Here is a 12,697-nt window from a genome sequence, read left to right as displayed (position 1 = left end):
CTGATTCAAAACAAAATTCTTTTGTCCCACCCCAAATGTACTGATTCGAAATCTCCTGAGTTTAGACTCCTGAATTGTATTTTTGTAGACTCTCCAAGTGATTGTGATGCACATCCATTCTTGGAAACTCTAAGATCTTATCCAATTTATAACATTCAATGATTATAACACTATAATCAGAATCCAATATCTTCTATTCCAAGAGAATAGTTTCGAAAGTATTTTGTGCAATGGCAGCATCATTAAAGCCTTCGCAGTGGTTCACGTTAAATGAAAAAAACATTCATTTGAATATATAAATTCTGACAACTTTGAGAAAATAACCACAACACATTAGAGGCATCCCTTATACACATTTCTTCCAACACAAATATCTAATGGAGATTTCTTAAGTTTCACACATGATGTTAACAGGTTGCCCATGAAGAGTTCAAGAATATATTTGACATAAAAACAGTGATGAATGTTATCACAGAGAAAACATTCAGTAATTAGGGTGCTAATGACGTTTAGATAAAAGCAGTTAAGATTTAGCAGAACAACAGGGGGAAAAAAAGGAGTAAAGTGAAAGCCCTTAAATATTTATATTTTTTTTCAGGTGATTCTCTTTAGCTATTGAAAGGATTCCTGCTTCATGTACCACATAACATCTCTCCTGTATCAGTAAATTACTATGGACATGTAGTAGCTCATGACCTAGCAGGGGAAACAGACCCCTATAGAATTAACTACAGTAGATAATGAATTTCATTGTCATATCAGTGTTATAAATAAGCTGTTATGGAAGAATAAAGATAGGAATGATGAGTCTCTATTTTCTTGTTGTAAAACAGTCTCTATGAAGAACAAATTTGTAAATATGAACCTAAACCCTATGGTATCCTAAAGTCTCAGAAGTTGATATCCTACATAATAAGTCGCACACGTGAACACAAGTGCCTAAAAATATAGATACAGGTATATTCATTAGCAATGAGATATGCATTTATTTATAATCCTATACACTATATAAAATAACTGTCATATTTAGTCTGGGCTATCCACATACACAGTTTTTAAAGTTAAAAGCACAGGTTTTTAAACTAAGCATACATTTTCCCACAGAAACTATTTTGTAAAGTGTGCTGAGGACCCTAGGCTAACTCACAAATCCTATTAAACCCGTATTGCATCTTACTGTAAACTAATAGTTTGAAACCTAAGATCTTGAAGAAAAAGACTGGCAAGGCAGAAATAAGAGAGAGAAGACAGAATGTTTTCGTTTCTTTCTACAACAGAGCTGCCTCAGACATGTTTTGAAAGAACCCCACGCTTCTTTGTCATTGTCAGGGAGGAAGAAATTTCCCTCTACCCTTCTAGGTTCTTCTGGCTGACATCAAGAGAATGAAATTGACATGAGACATTAAGAAGAGAAATCAAAGAGTTTAACAACCTGTAGACACGGGAGAGACTCAGGAAAAATGAGTAACTCACCAAAATGGCCAAAGCCCTCATCTTAAGTACCGTCCTCAGCTAAAGACAATAGAGGACATTGAGGGTGGGGACAGTCAGCTAGGGGAGGAAAAGCACAGTAAGGGTAAAGGTTTTTATGCAGATTCAAGTCTTTGCCTTCTCCACTGATAAGAATTTCTAGAGATTTGGACATCCTCCTCTACTGTACAGTGAGGGTGCCACCCTTCCAAATGGAGATTTCCCTCATGAATGCAAATGTTTCTTACAAAAGTGTGTCTCTCCTAGTGGGGTTTTCAGTTTTCTTCCCCCGTCTGCCGTTTCTTAGAAAATAACCAGCTGAAAGTAATTAATATCGCAAAGAGACATACTTGGGGATGGCGAATTCTGCTCCCCTACGCCATCATTACATACTGTGACTGTTGTCTCCCTTACCTCCTAGTAGCCATTGATATTCAAAGCCACTTACTACAATACCCTTGACCAGGAGATACAGGAAGTTACAGCTATATCAATTAGGATTTGGTGTGGCTGCATATATAAGGGAAATAAAAGTTGTTTAAACAAGGTAAATATGATATACACAGTCCAGAGCTAGTCAGTGATTCCACGGTTAACAGGGACTCAGGCTCCCTGCATTTTTCTCTTCCAAATCCCAAAACATGTTTTCTGACCTTAATGTTACCTTATAGCCCAAGATAACTGCTGGAGCTCTAGCCATCATGTGTATAGTCCAGTCGACAGAAGGAGAAAGCCAGGAAGGGCAAAAAAGGTACTTTCCAAGATGAGTCATTTTCCTTGAAGGAGTTCTCTGCTTACATCTTTCTGGCTAAAACCTATCACATGGCACACCTGACTGCAAAGGTTGCTGGCAAATGTAGCGTTTTAGCTGCATCCTTTACCACCCCAAAGGAAACAGAGATCTGTTGCTGAGGATAAAGGGGAGAATGGCTATTTGCAGGCAGTGAATGATCTCTGCCACATTGCTGAAGTGTCCAGTGCTCCAGATTACTAACTCCTCTCCTACTCACTCAATAAAGCTATCTCAATTCCATTTTAAAAATCTAATTGACAAGAATGATCCTTTGAGAGCAGTGGTTCTCAACTCTGGCTGCAAGTTTAGAAGCACTTAGAGTGCCTTTTAAAAATCCTGATACCCAGGCCAAAGAAATCAGAAACTCTGGCACTGAAACCCAGGCCGCAGTACTTTCTTAGAATATCTAAGTGATTCCAGCGTGTAGCCAAGTTTGAGAATCACTGCCCTAAAGAAATTTAAAAGGAAGGCACATAACCCAAACGACGCCAAATTGTCATGTTTTTTCTTTTTGTTTTTTTTTCTAATTTTTTTAAAATTATGCTTTATTATTTGACCTACATGCTGTTTATGATTGTATTGATTAATTTTAAATTCTTTTTTTTTTAAACCCCACATTTGTTTATTTATTTATTTTTCTGGCTGTGTTGGGTCTTCGTTTCTGTGCGAGGGCTGTCTCTAGTTGTGGCAAGCGGGGGCCACTCTTCATCGCGGTGCGCGGGCCTCTCACTATCACAGCCTCTCTTGTTGCGGAACACAGGCTCCAGACGCGCAGGCTCAGTAGTTGTGGCTCACGGGCACAGTTGCTCCGCGGCATGTGGGATCTTCCCAGACCAGGGCTCGAATCCGTGTCCCCTGCATTAGCAGGCAGATTCTCAACCACTGCGCCACCAGGGAAGCCCTGTCATGTTTTTTTGCAGTGGATTCAAGCACCAATGTTGGTCATCCTTGATGCCTTTGTCTTTCACATATCCCCACATGCATTTAAACAGCCTATATTGCTTCCAATATTTCTCAAATCCCTCTACACCTTTACCTCATCCAAAATCCACACAGCAACCAAAATAATGTTTACAACACACGCACACAAACCTGACCGTGTGATTCCTCTTACTCTACATAGATCCCTCCAATGACTTCCCATTGATCTAAGACCCTCTGCCCTGCAAGATCCCCTCCTGCCTACGTTCCAGACTTATCTTCGGCCACTCATCCCATTACTGTATGGAACCTCCTTTCATGCCTCCAATGCCCCCTAGCTCTTTCCTTACAATTAATTTCTATTTGCTAAACCTACCAAATCCACAAATTCAGCCAAACCACAACACTTGCATTTGCTAATTCCTGTTGAAGGAGATTTTACTGTTCCCACAGACTGAGTCAGGGTTCATGCTCTACTTCTTCATGGTCCTTATCCCACCTGTAAGTAATTCTATAAAAGTCCCCCTAACCCCCACCAATTTTTTTTTTTTGGAGGGCGGGGAATATGTTCTTCATGATTTTGCTTTCAGAACCTAGAACAGCTCCTGTCACAGAGTATGTATTTGATAATCTAAAGATAAATACTTTATGACTGAATATATGAAGAAAGGAGTCGTATGGGATACTGAGCTTAGAAGGGTAGACTGGAGACAAGCTCTAAGGATCATAGGCACCTGCTTACAACTTAGGCACAAGTGACCCAAGTCAATATTTCTTCCTTCTTTTTCAATATGTGTCTGTGTCTCTGCAGGTTGTGATTTGATCCCAGTACAGTATCTTCGCTGGGGTGACCCTGAGCCCATTGCAGCTGTGGTGTTTGCCTGCCTCGGCCTGCTAGCCACCCTGTTCGTCACCGCAGTCTTCATCATTTACCGTGATACACCAGTAGTCAAGTCCTCCAGCAGGGAACTCTGCTACATTATCCTTGCTGGCATCTGCCTGGGCTACTTATGTACCTTCTGCCTCATTGCAAAGCCCAAACAGATTTACTGCTACCTTCAGAGAATAGGCATCGGTCTCTCCCCAGCCATGAGCTATTCAGCCCTTGTAACCAAGACCAATCGTATTGCAAGGATCCTGGCTGGCAGCAAGAAGAAGATCTGTACCAAAAAGCCCAGATTCATGAGTGCCTGTGCCCAGCTAGTGATTGCTTTCATTCTCATATGCATCCAGCTGGGCATCATCATCGCCCTCTTTATAATGGAGCCTCCCGACATAATGCACGACTACCCAAGCATTCGAGAAGTCTACCTGATTTGTAACACCACCAACCTAGGAGTTGTCACTCCTCTTGGATACAATGGATTGCTGATTTTGAGCTGTACCTTCTATGCTTTCAAGACCAGAAATGTTCCAGCCAACTTCAACGAGGCCAAGTATATCGCCTTCACAATGTACACCACCTGCATTATATGGCTGGCCTTTGTGCCCATCTACTTCGGCAGCAACTACAAAATCATCACCATGTGTTTCTCAGTCAGCCTCAGCGCCACAGTGGCTCTCGGCTGCATGTTTGTGCCGAAGGTATACATCATCCTGGCCAAACCAGAGAGGAACGTGCGCAGTGCCTTCACCACGTCCACGGTGGTGCGCATGCACGTGGGGGATGGCAAGTCCTCCTCGGCAGCCAGCAGATCCAGCAGCCTGGTCAACCTGTGGAAGAGGAGGGGCTCCTCTGGGGAAACCCTAAGGTAAAAGTTTTGCAGGTGCCTTAGAGCACTGGCCCCTAGGGCGGAATCAGTGGCATTTGTTTCCCAGGCCTTTGAGATGCGAAATACCTGAGTAACTGAAACTAGGGGAGGCAGGGTGCTGGGAAAGGGCTTTGGACGTTTGCACTGAATGGTTTTTATGGAGTTAATTGGGTATGGGCCTGGTGACTTAACCTAAGGCCAGAAACATAAAAGTTGAGATAGAGAAAAAAAAGCAAAGACTTACAACAAAAGGGAAGTGAGGTCAGAAGAACAGGGAGAGCACAGCTAAATCACTGAGGCAAGGCAAGGACCTCGGGGTCCTGAGGGGACAGAGATACACCGTGGACTAAATTCTAATTCACCCGCATAGAACAGAGAAAATTAGTGTTAACAAAGATTATGCTGAGAGCAGAGCACCAAGAGCCTTACACATCTGACTGCACTTACATGTGCCTGAACCTCTCTCAAGCCCAGAAGGACCCTTGACTGCCCATCCCCACAGAGGCACAAGAAATATATAATTTATACTTTCATTCTTTTTTTTTTTTGGTGGTACAAGGGCCTCTCACTGCTGTGGCCTCTCCCGTTGCGGAGCACAGGCTCCGGACGCGTAGGCTCAGTGGCCATGGCTCACGGGCCCAGCTGCTCCACGGCATGTGGGATCTTCCCGGACCGGGGCACGAACCTGTGTCCCCTGCATCGGCAGGCGGACTCTCAACCACTGCGCCACCAGGGAAGCCCTATACTTTCATTCTTAATGGGCAACTTGAACTCTTTGGGACATGTCTAAGTAGCTGAAAGGGGCAAAACAACAAAGGGGCTTTGCATATAACCTTGCTAAACAACCAGCCAGTTTCCCACTTTCTCTGTTGTCCATAGTCTCATCCCATCCAGCAGGGCCAGCGTCCCAGGTAGTAGTTATCGGCCAATTGCCATCTGAAAAGAATCTGAAGCCAACAGCCAATGATATCCCTCCATGTGGAGGACCTTCTTATGTGATAAATGCCCCCTAAGGCACTTCAAAAGGCAATGAGATCATCTTATCAGTGGCTTGAGAACAAATTTGGAGGTATTAAAAAGGCTACATAGATTGTTACTGGGAATAATATTTAAGAAAACACATCAAAAGAGCTAGTCAGAGCATCAGTCTGCAAACTCTATAGAGATTTGAGAATTTTCCTAAAATCTAGACAAATAAGTGGAAGATAAGCGTTTTTCAAATGGAAGATAAATAGCTAAATACTAATCCTTGAACAATTCTCTTATACCATCATTTAGCCTTCCTGAAAAATCCTACTTGCCTATCAGCCCTGATTCTTCAAAGCCTGAATTATGGGTGATGGTAAAGGTACTGTGTCTGCTGAGGACTAAAAAGGACTCATAGGATACTTGGGAGTTTATCCGCATGACCCAATTCATTTGCATTATTAACATGTATCCTTGCCTCTCTCAATTCTTTTCTGATTCCTATATGCCTCTCATCTCTTTCCACGTACACTGTGCAAGGTATTCAACTAAACTGTAAACCTGGGAAAAATAACCCCTTCTACTTCCTCAATAAATGCTGGGTATGTCATGGCCTATACATAGAAGACCTTCCGTATATCTAACTGCTGGCATATTTTCCATCTGCCTTCGTGACTTCTAAAACATTCTTTTTCTGCAACTTCTGCAAGATAAGCCTTTTATTTTATCCAAGAAAATTTATTTTTTCCAAACTTTTATTTTATCAGCCTCTCTTTAAACTCTCTCTTCAAATAAAATCTTCCAGGGAATCCTGATAGAGAAAACAAACCGGTTGCTGGAGGGACGGAATTGTGAGACTGTGCCTAAACACCCCAAAAACTCACCAGGGCAGGCTCCATGGAGAGAACATGCAGCAATGGTGAAGAGCACTGGCCTTGTAGCCAGCTTGTCCTGAGTTTGAACACCGGCACTACCATTTCTTGTCTCTGAGCCTTGCTTCCTTCATCTGCCAAATTGAGATCATATCACCTACCGCATAGGATTGTCAAGAGTGAAAGAAATAGCGCAAGCACACAATAGACACTTTATTGGAGGTAGCAGAGTGCAGAGCTGGGCAGCACTGGGATTAAACATCCCAGTTAGCTGGGCAGCATCACTTACTAGCTGTATAACCACAGGCAAATCACTTAACGTCTCTATGCCTCCATTTCCTCCTCTGATGAATGGAGTTAATGAAATACATATTACATACAGTGGTTGTAAGACTAAATAAGTAAATACATGTAAGTGTATGCCACACAATAAGTACTTCTTAAGTGTTTGCTATTATTATTAACTAAGTTAACAGCTGTCAGTCTTTGTCCATACCTGAATGTCTCTGTGTCAGGTATGCGATGAGGAGGATCTTCATAACAAAGAGAGCATCATATAAGGCAGAACAAACCTATACATACATTGATTGTATAGCCTGGGCTTTCTAGAGCATCTCCATTTTTACATTGTCTAGCTTCTAGCCAGACTGTAGAACATACCCTTTGTCCCAATCTAAGCAGGATAAGCTTGGGAGTGGAGGCCTTGTCTACCTTGTTCATCACTGTGCCTCCAGGGCCTAGAAGTACTGAGAAGGGTGCTTGACACATAGAAGACACTCAATAATCGTTCATCGGTATGTTTGTTGAATGAATGGACTGGAGAATGTAGTAATGTGGTAGCTACTTTTTGCTTGTCTTCAAGTGTGCACACTACTTCCCCCTAGTGGTTCTACTAACTTTCATAAGATTAAGGCTACAATGATCAGTTGTTTTTGTTTTAATTAATTTTTAGTGGAGTATAGTTGCTTTACAATCTTGTGTTATTTTCTGCTGTACAGCAAAGTGAATCAGTTATACGTATACATATATCCACTCTTTTTTACATTTCCTTCCCATTTAGGTCACCACAGAGCACTGAGTAGAGTTCCCTGTGCTATACAGTTGGTTCTCATTAGTTATTTTTTTTATACATAGTAGTGTATATATGTCAGTCCCAATCTCCCAATTCATCCCACCTCCCCTTTCCCTCTTGGTAACCATAAATTTGTTCTCTACATCTGTAACTCTATTTCTGCTTTGCAAATAAGTTCACCATTTTTTCTAGATTCCACATATAAGCGATATTACACGATATTTGTTTTTCTCTTTCTGACTTACGTCACTCTGTATGCCAATCTCTAGGTCCACCTTCGTCTCTGCAAATGGCACTATTTTGTTCCTTTTTATGGCTGAGTAATATTCCCTTGTATATATATGTACCACATCTACTTTATCCATTCCTCTGCTGATGGACATTGAGGTTGCTTCCATGTTCTTAGCTATCATAAATAGTGCTGCAATGAACATCAGCATGCATGCATGAATCCTTTCAAATTATGGTTTTCTCAGGGTATATGCCTAGGAGTGGGATTGCTGGATCATATGGTAGCTCTATTTTTAGTTTTTTAAGGAACCTCCATACTGTTCTCCACTGTGGCTGTAACAATTTATATTCCCACCAACAGTGTAGGAGGGTTCCCTCTTCTCCACACCCTCCCCAGCATTTATCATTTGTAGATCTTTTGATAATGGCCATTCTGACCGGTGTGAGGTGATACCTCATTGTAGTTTTGATTTGCATTTCTCTAATAGTTAGTGACGTTGAGCATCTTTTCATGTGTTTGTCGGCCATACGTACGTCTTCTTTGGTGAAGTGTGTATTTAGGTCTTCTGCCCATTTTTTGATTGGGTTGTTTGTTTTTATGATATTGAGCTGCATGAGCTGTTTGTATATCTGGGAGATTAATCCCTTGTCAGTTGCTTCGTCGGCAAATATTTTTTCTGATTCTGAGGGTTGTCTTTTGTATGGCAACACAAAAGACCCCGAATAGCGAAAGCAATCTTGAGAAAGTAGAGCTGGAGGAATCAGGCTCCCTGACTTCAGACTATGCTACAAAGCTACAGTAATCAAGACAGTATGGCACTGGCACAAAAACAGAAATAGAGATCAATTGAACCGTATATAAAGTCTAGAGATAAACCCACACACCTATCGCCACCTAATCTATGACAAAGGAGGCAAGAATATACAATGGAGAAAAGACAGTCTCTTCAGTAAGTTGTGATGGGAAAACTGAACAGCTACATGTAAAAGAATGAAATTAGAACACTCCCTAACACCATACACAAAAATAAACTCAAAATGGATTAGAGACCTAAATGTAAGACTGGACACTATAAAACTCTTAGAGGAAAATATAGGCAGAACACTCTTTGACATAAATCACAGCAAGATCTTTTTCAATCCACCACCTAGAGTAATGAAAATAAAAACAAAAATAAACACATGGGACCTAATTAAACTTACAAGCTTTTGCACAGCAAAGGAAACCATAAACAAAGCCTGCTGTGATCTGTATTACAAATATCCCCTGCACTCCTGTGGTCATCAGTTTCTGCTCAAGATTCCCACCCACTGATCTCATGTTTTGCTATAATTCTAACATTCCTCTAATAACAGTAGATTACTATTTTCAACTACTTCATTTCTAATTTAGTAAATAAAAGGGCAGCATAAGCAACAAAATTCACTGGTAATGCCAATAGAAACAGGAATTCTTAGGATTTGGGGTCCTATTTTAACTTGTTTTCCCTACAGGGTCATGTAGTTGTTTTTTTGTTGTTGTTTTTTGGGGGTTTTTTTGGAAGTTCTTAAACAGAGGGCTTTATTTTTATTTTTTTTTAATACAGCAGGTTCTTATTCATTATCTATTTTATACATATCAGTGTATACATGTCAATCCCAATCTCCCAATTCATCACACACACCCCACCGCCACTTCCCCCCTTGGTGTCCATACGTTTGTTCTCTACATCTGTGTCTCTATTTCTGCCCTGCAAACCAGTTCAACTGTACCATTTTTCTAGGTTCCACATACATGAGTTAATATACGATATTTGTTTTTCTCTTTCTGACTTACTTCACTCTGTATGACAGTCTCTAGACCCATCCATGTCTCTAGGGTCATGTAGTTCTTAATGATTGGATTCTGTAGTCGGCACATCTGGGTATTAGAATATGAAAGAAGGTACAGAGGCACCTTTGGCAATTGTTGGCTTTTCTGTATGAGGTCTTGGCAAATGCTGGTCTGTCTATATGATTATGGCTGAGACAGGCTATCCTCTGATTATACAGAGACTTCTTTTTGCCATTAACCAGGATATTCACGCTGGGACCTGCTTCTGATATAGAGAAGAAGAAAGGCCCGAGAAAGCTATAATACCCTTGCATCACATACATCCCATAGCTGCTCCCTGCTTTGAAGCTATAATTCTAAGAAATAGTTAGATCCAAACTAAAATTCCTCTATACCTCCCATGAGCTCTCAAACTAGGTATTCCTTCTCTGTGATCCAAAATCAAGATGTTCGGAACATTGTAGATATAACTGCTTATGTATGGATTTATCTCACCTTTTAGTTTATAGTTTTATAAAGGCCAGTAGGTATCACATTGCCTTTCACACTGGGGCTTAATTAATGGGGAACAAGTGAACTTGAGTGCTCCTAAGATTTTCACATTTTAGTCTAAATCACTTTCATTAGTTGTGCTTCTCAGTCTTGAATTCTGTAATATGCCAATAAGCCTATCTGTTGGGATCTAGAGTGACATTAAATATGTAACCTAAATCTTCGGATGTAGGTCTTTGGGGAGAAGCAGCTGCTCTGCTCAGCCTAGCCTGGTTCTGCTTGCTTCCATCTAGTGTATGGTGAAGTAGGCTGCTATAAATCCAGATTGGGTTTGGGTCCTGTTTCCGAAAAGGCTTATATATGTCCCTTCCACGTCTCGTGGTAGACGGGGAAGGCTCCATTTTAGAGAGGACACTAATTGCCTAATTTAGAGTGAAAAAGATAATAATAACTTCTGAGGTTATAGTGACTATATTTCCAAAAGTTAGTGCACACTCTGCGTGAATTTGAACAAGGTGCTTCAGTCTGTTTCCTCACCTGTGAAATGGTACATAATAACCCCTGTTGTAAGGAGTAAGTGAATTGATATGTATTAAATGCTTTCTATCAGCACATAGAAAGCACTCAATAAATGGTAGGTAAATCTTTAGAAGTGTGTTCAGCTGCAAGTCAACCTGCTTTTCAGAGATTTACATGACTTGTTTGCCTTTCATTTTCCTCGTGTTACAAGAAATATGCAGATAGCCTGCTCCTGGCGTTCCTCCAGGGCTCAGTGATGCCAGAGCCAACATCTCTGCTATTCTCTAGGCCTTTTACTGAGGAATGCACAAGAGCTCCATGCATTGTACCCCTTTATGAGGGAAAACAATAATCTTCTCAGAGTCCCCTACGAATTTGCCTTTATGTCCTATTGGCCCAAACTGTCTCAATATAGCTACCCCTAGCTGCAAGAGAGTATTGGAAAGCATGCATTTAGCTTTTACATCTTCTGAAATGGAGACTGAAAGGAAGCTGTCAAGTGCTTGTTGGATACACCAGTGAATAGTGTCTACCATGGAAAGTGAAGTACCTAGTAGCATTAGTGGCAGTAGTAATATTAACAGAATTGTCTAGTGGTCACAAAATACTGAAAGTAGAAGCAATAATCATTCCCATTTTTCAAATGAGGGGTCTGTCGTCCAGTATGGTTAGAACACCTGTCCATGGTCTCATGACTAGTTAAGTTATGCAGCAGTTTTTAACTCAGGCCTTAGCTTTTTGGCATCGGAGTGGAGCATCTCCCAGAATGTTTTCTTTGGAAAGCGAGTCTGACAAAATTGCTCCTTGAAAAAAAGTGTATTTGGTCAAACAAGCTTGAAGAGACTCTGACTATTCTTTTACTGGAGATAAAAACTGAAAAGTCTTGCAGTGTATAAACCAATCACTCATGTGCTAATCCTTTTCCATCTTCCCCCAAGCTTACTGAACACAACACTACTTTTTCAAGTAACTCCCTTAACCTGCTGGAGAATTGATACTACAAGGGTGATTCTCTTTGGAAACCATCATCATAGCCAAAAGAGAAGAAAGGTTTCTGGGGGCCTGAAGAATAGTTCATATCTTCAGTGAGAAGGGGGCTAGAAAGAGCCAGTTCCACCTCCGATCTTAGAGAGAGAATCACTTCTGTTCTCTGAGCACCTAAGGGAAGAATAGAGCTAATTCCAACAGGTCTGAGCAGTTTTCTGAGAAGTTAAATAGGCTCACCCTAGAGCACAAAAAAGAAAAGTGCCCGGAGTCAGTCACTCAATTCACTGAAATAGCAAGGGGAGATTTTTATTTAAGAGGGAGTGAGTCACTATAGATTTTTTTATAGAGAAACATACTATTTATGCCATCAATGTATAGAGGTCCCTGTGATTCACATTTTGGTTTTAGACACTAATCTTCCAGCACGACATCGTGCAGCATCAAATCACTGTCAGGCAGATAGCCACGCTTCCGTTTAGGGCCTTCACTTCAGCTGCAAATTGACAAATGAACACAAAACCAGTTCTGACCTAAATAAAGCATTGAATTTGATGAGTCTAAAGTTCTGGCTCTACAACATTCAGAGTTTCCAGGGTCATGGAGCTGAGGTTCTGAGAAGCAGTGGACCTTTTTTTTTTTTTTTTTTTTTTGTAGTATGCGGGCCTCTCACTGTTGTGGCCTCTCCCGTTGCGGAGCACAGGCTCCGGATGCGCAGGCTCAGCAGCCATGGCTCATGGGCCCAGCAGCTCCACGGCATGTGGGATCTTCCCGGACCGGGGCACGAACCCATGTCCCCTGCATCGGCAGGTG

At 41.3% G+C, this 12,697-nt stretch overlaps 1 protein-coding gene and 1 long non-coding RNA gene across 9 annotated transcripts in view; one reads left to right on the top strand and one right to left on the bottom strand.

The window, feature by feature from the left end:
* The window catches only part of GRM5 (glutamate metabotropic receptor 5), a 555,933-nt gene that overhangs the window by 489,644 nt on the left and 53,592 nt on the right, over positions 1–12,697 (top strand). For all 6 annotated transcript variants that reach the window (XM_049713432.1, XM_049713430.1, XM_049713431.1 and 3 more), the window contains one exon: positions 3,996–4,935. In XM_049713432.1, coding sequence (XP_049569389.1) covers positions 3,996–4,935 — 940 coding nt within the window. The remainder of the gene's footprint in view (positions 1–3,995; positions 4,936–12,697) is intronic.
* LOC117202151 (uncharacterized) overlaps positions 1–12,697 on the bottom strand; it is a 268,363-nt gene that overhangs the window by 206,168 nt on the left and 49,498 nt on the right. The gene's annotated exons all lie outside the window — the stretch shown is intronic.

This window comes from Orcinus orca, chromosome 8 (genome assembly GCF_937001465.1).
Source record: "Orcinus orca chromosome 8, mOrcOrc1.1, whole genome shotgun sequence".
NCBI classification, from domain to species: domain Eukaryota; kingdom Metazoa; phylum Chordata; class Mammalia; order Artiodactyla; family Delphinidae; genus Orcinus; species Orcinus orca.
Note: the sequence above shows the minus strand (reverse complement) of the source record. Positions and strands in the feature narration are given on the sequence as shown.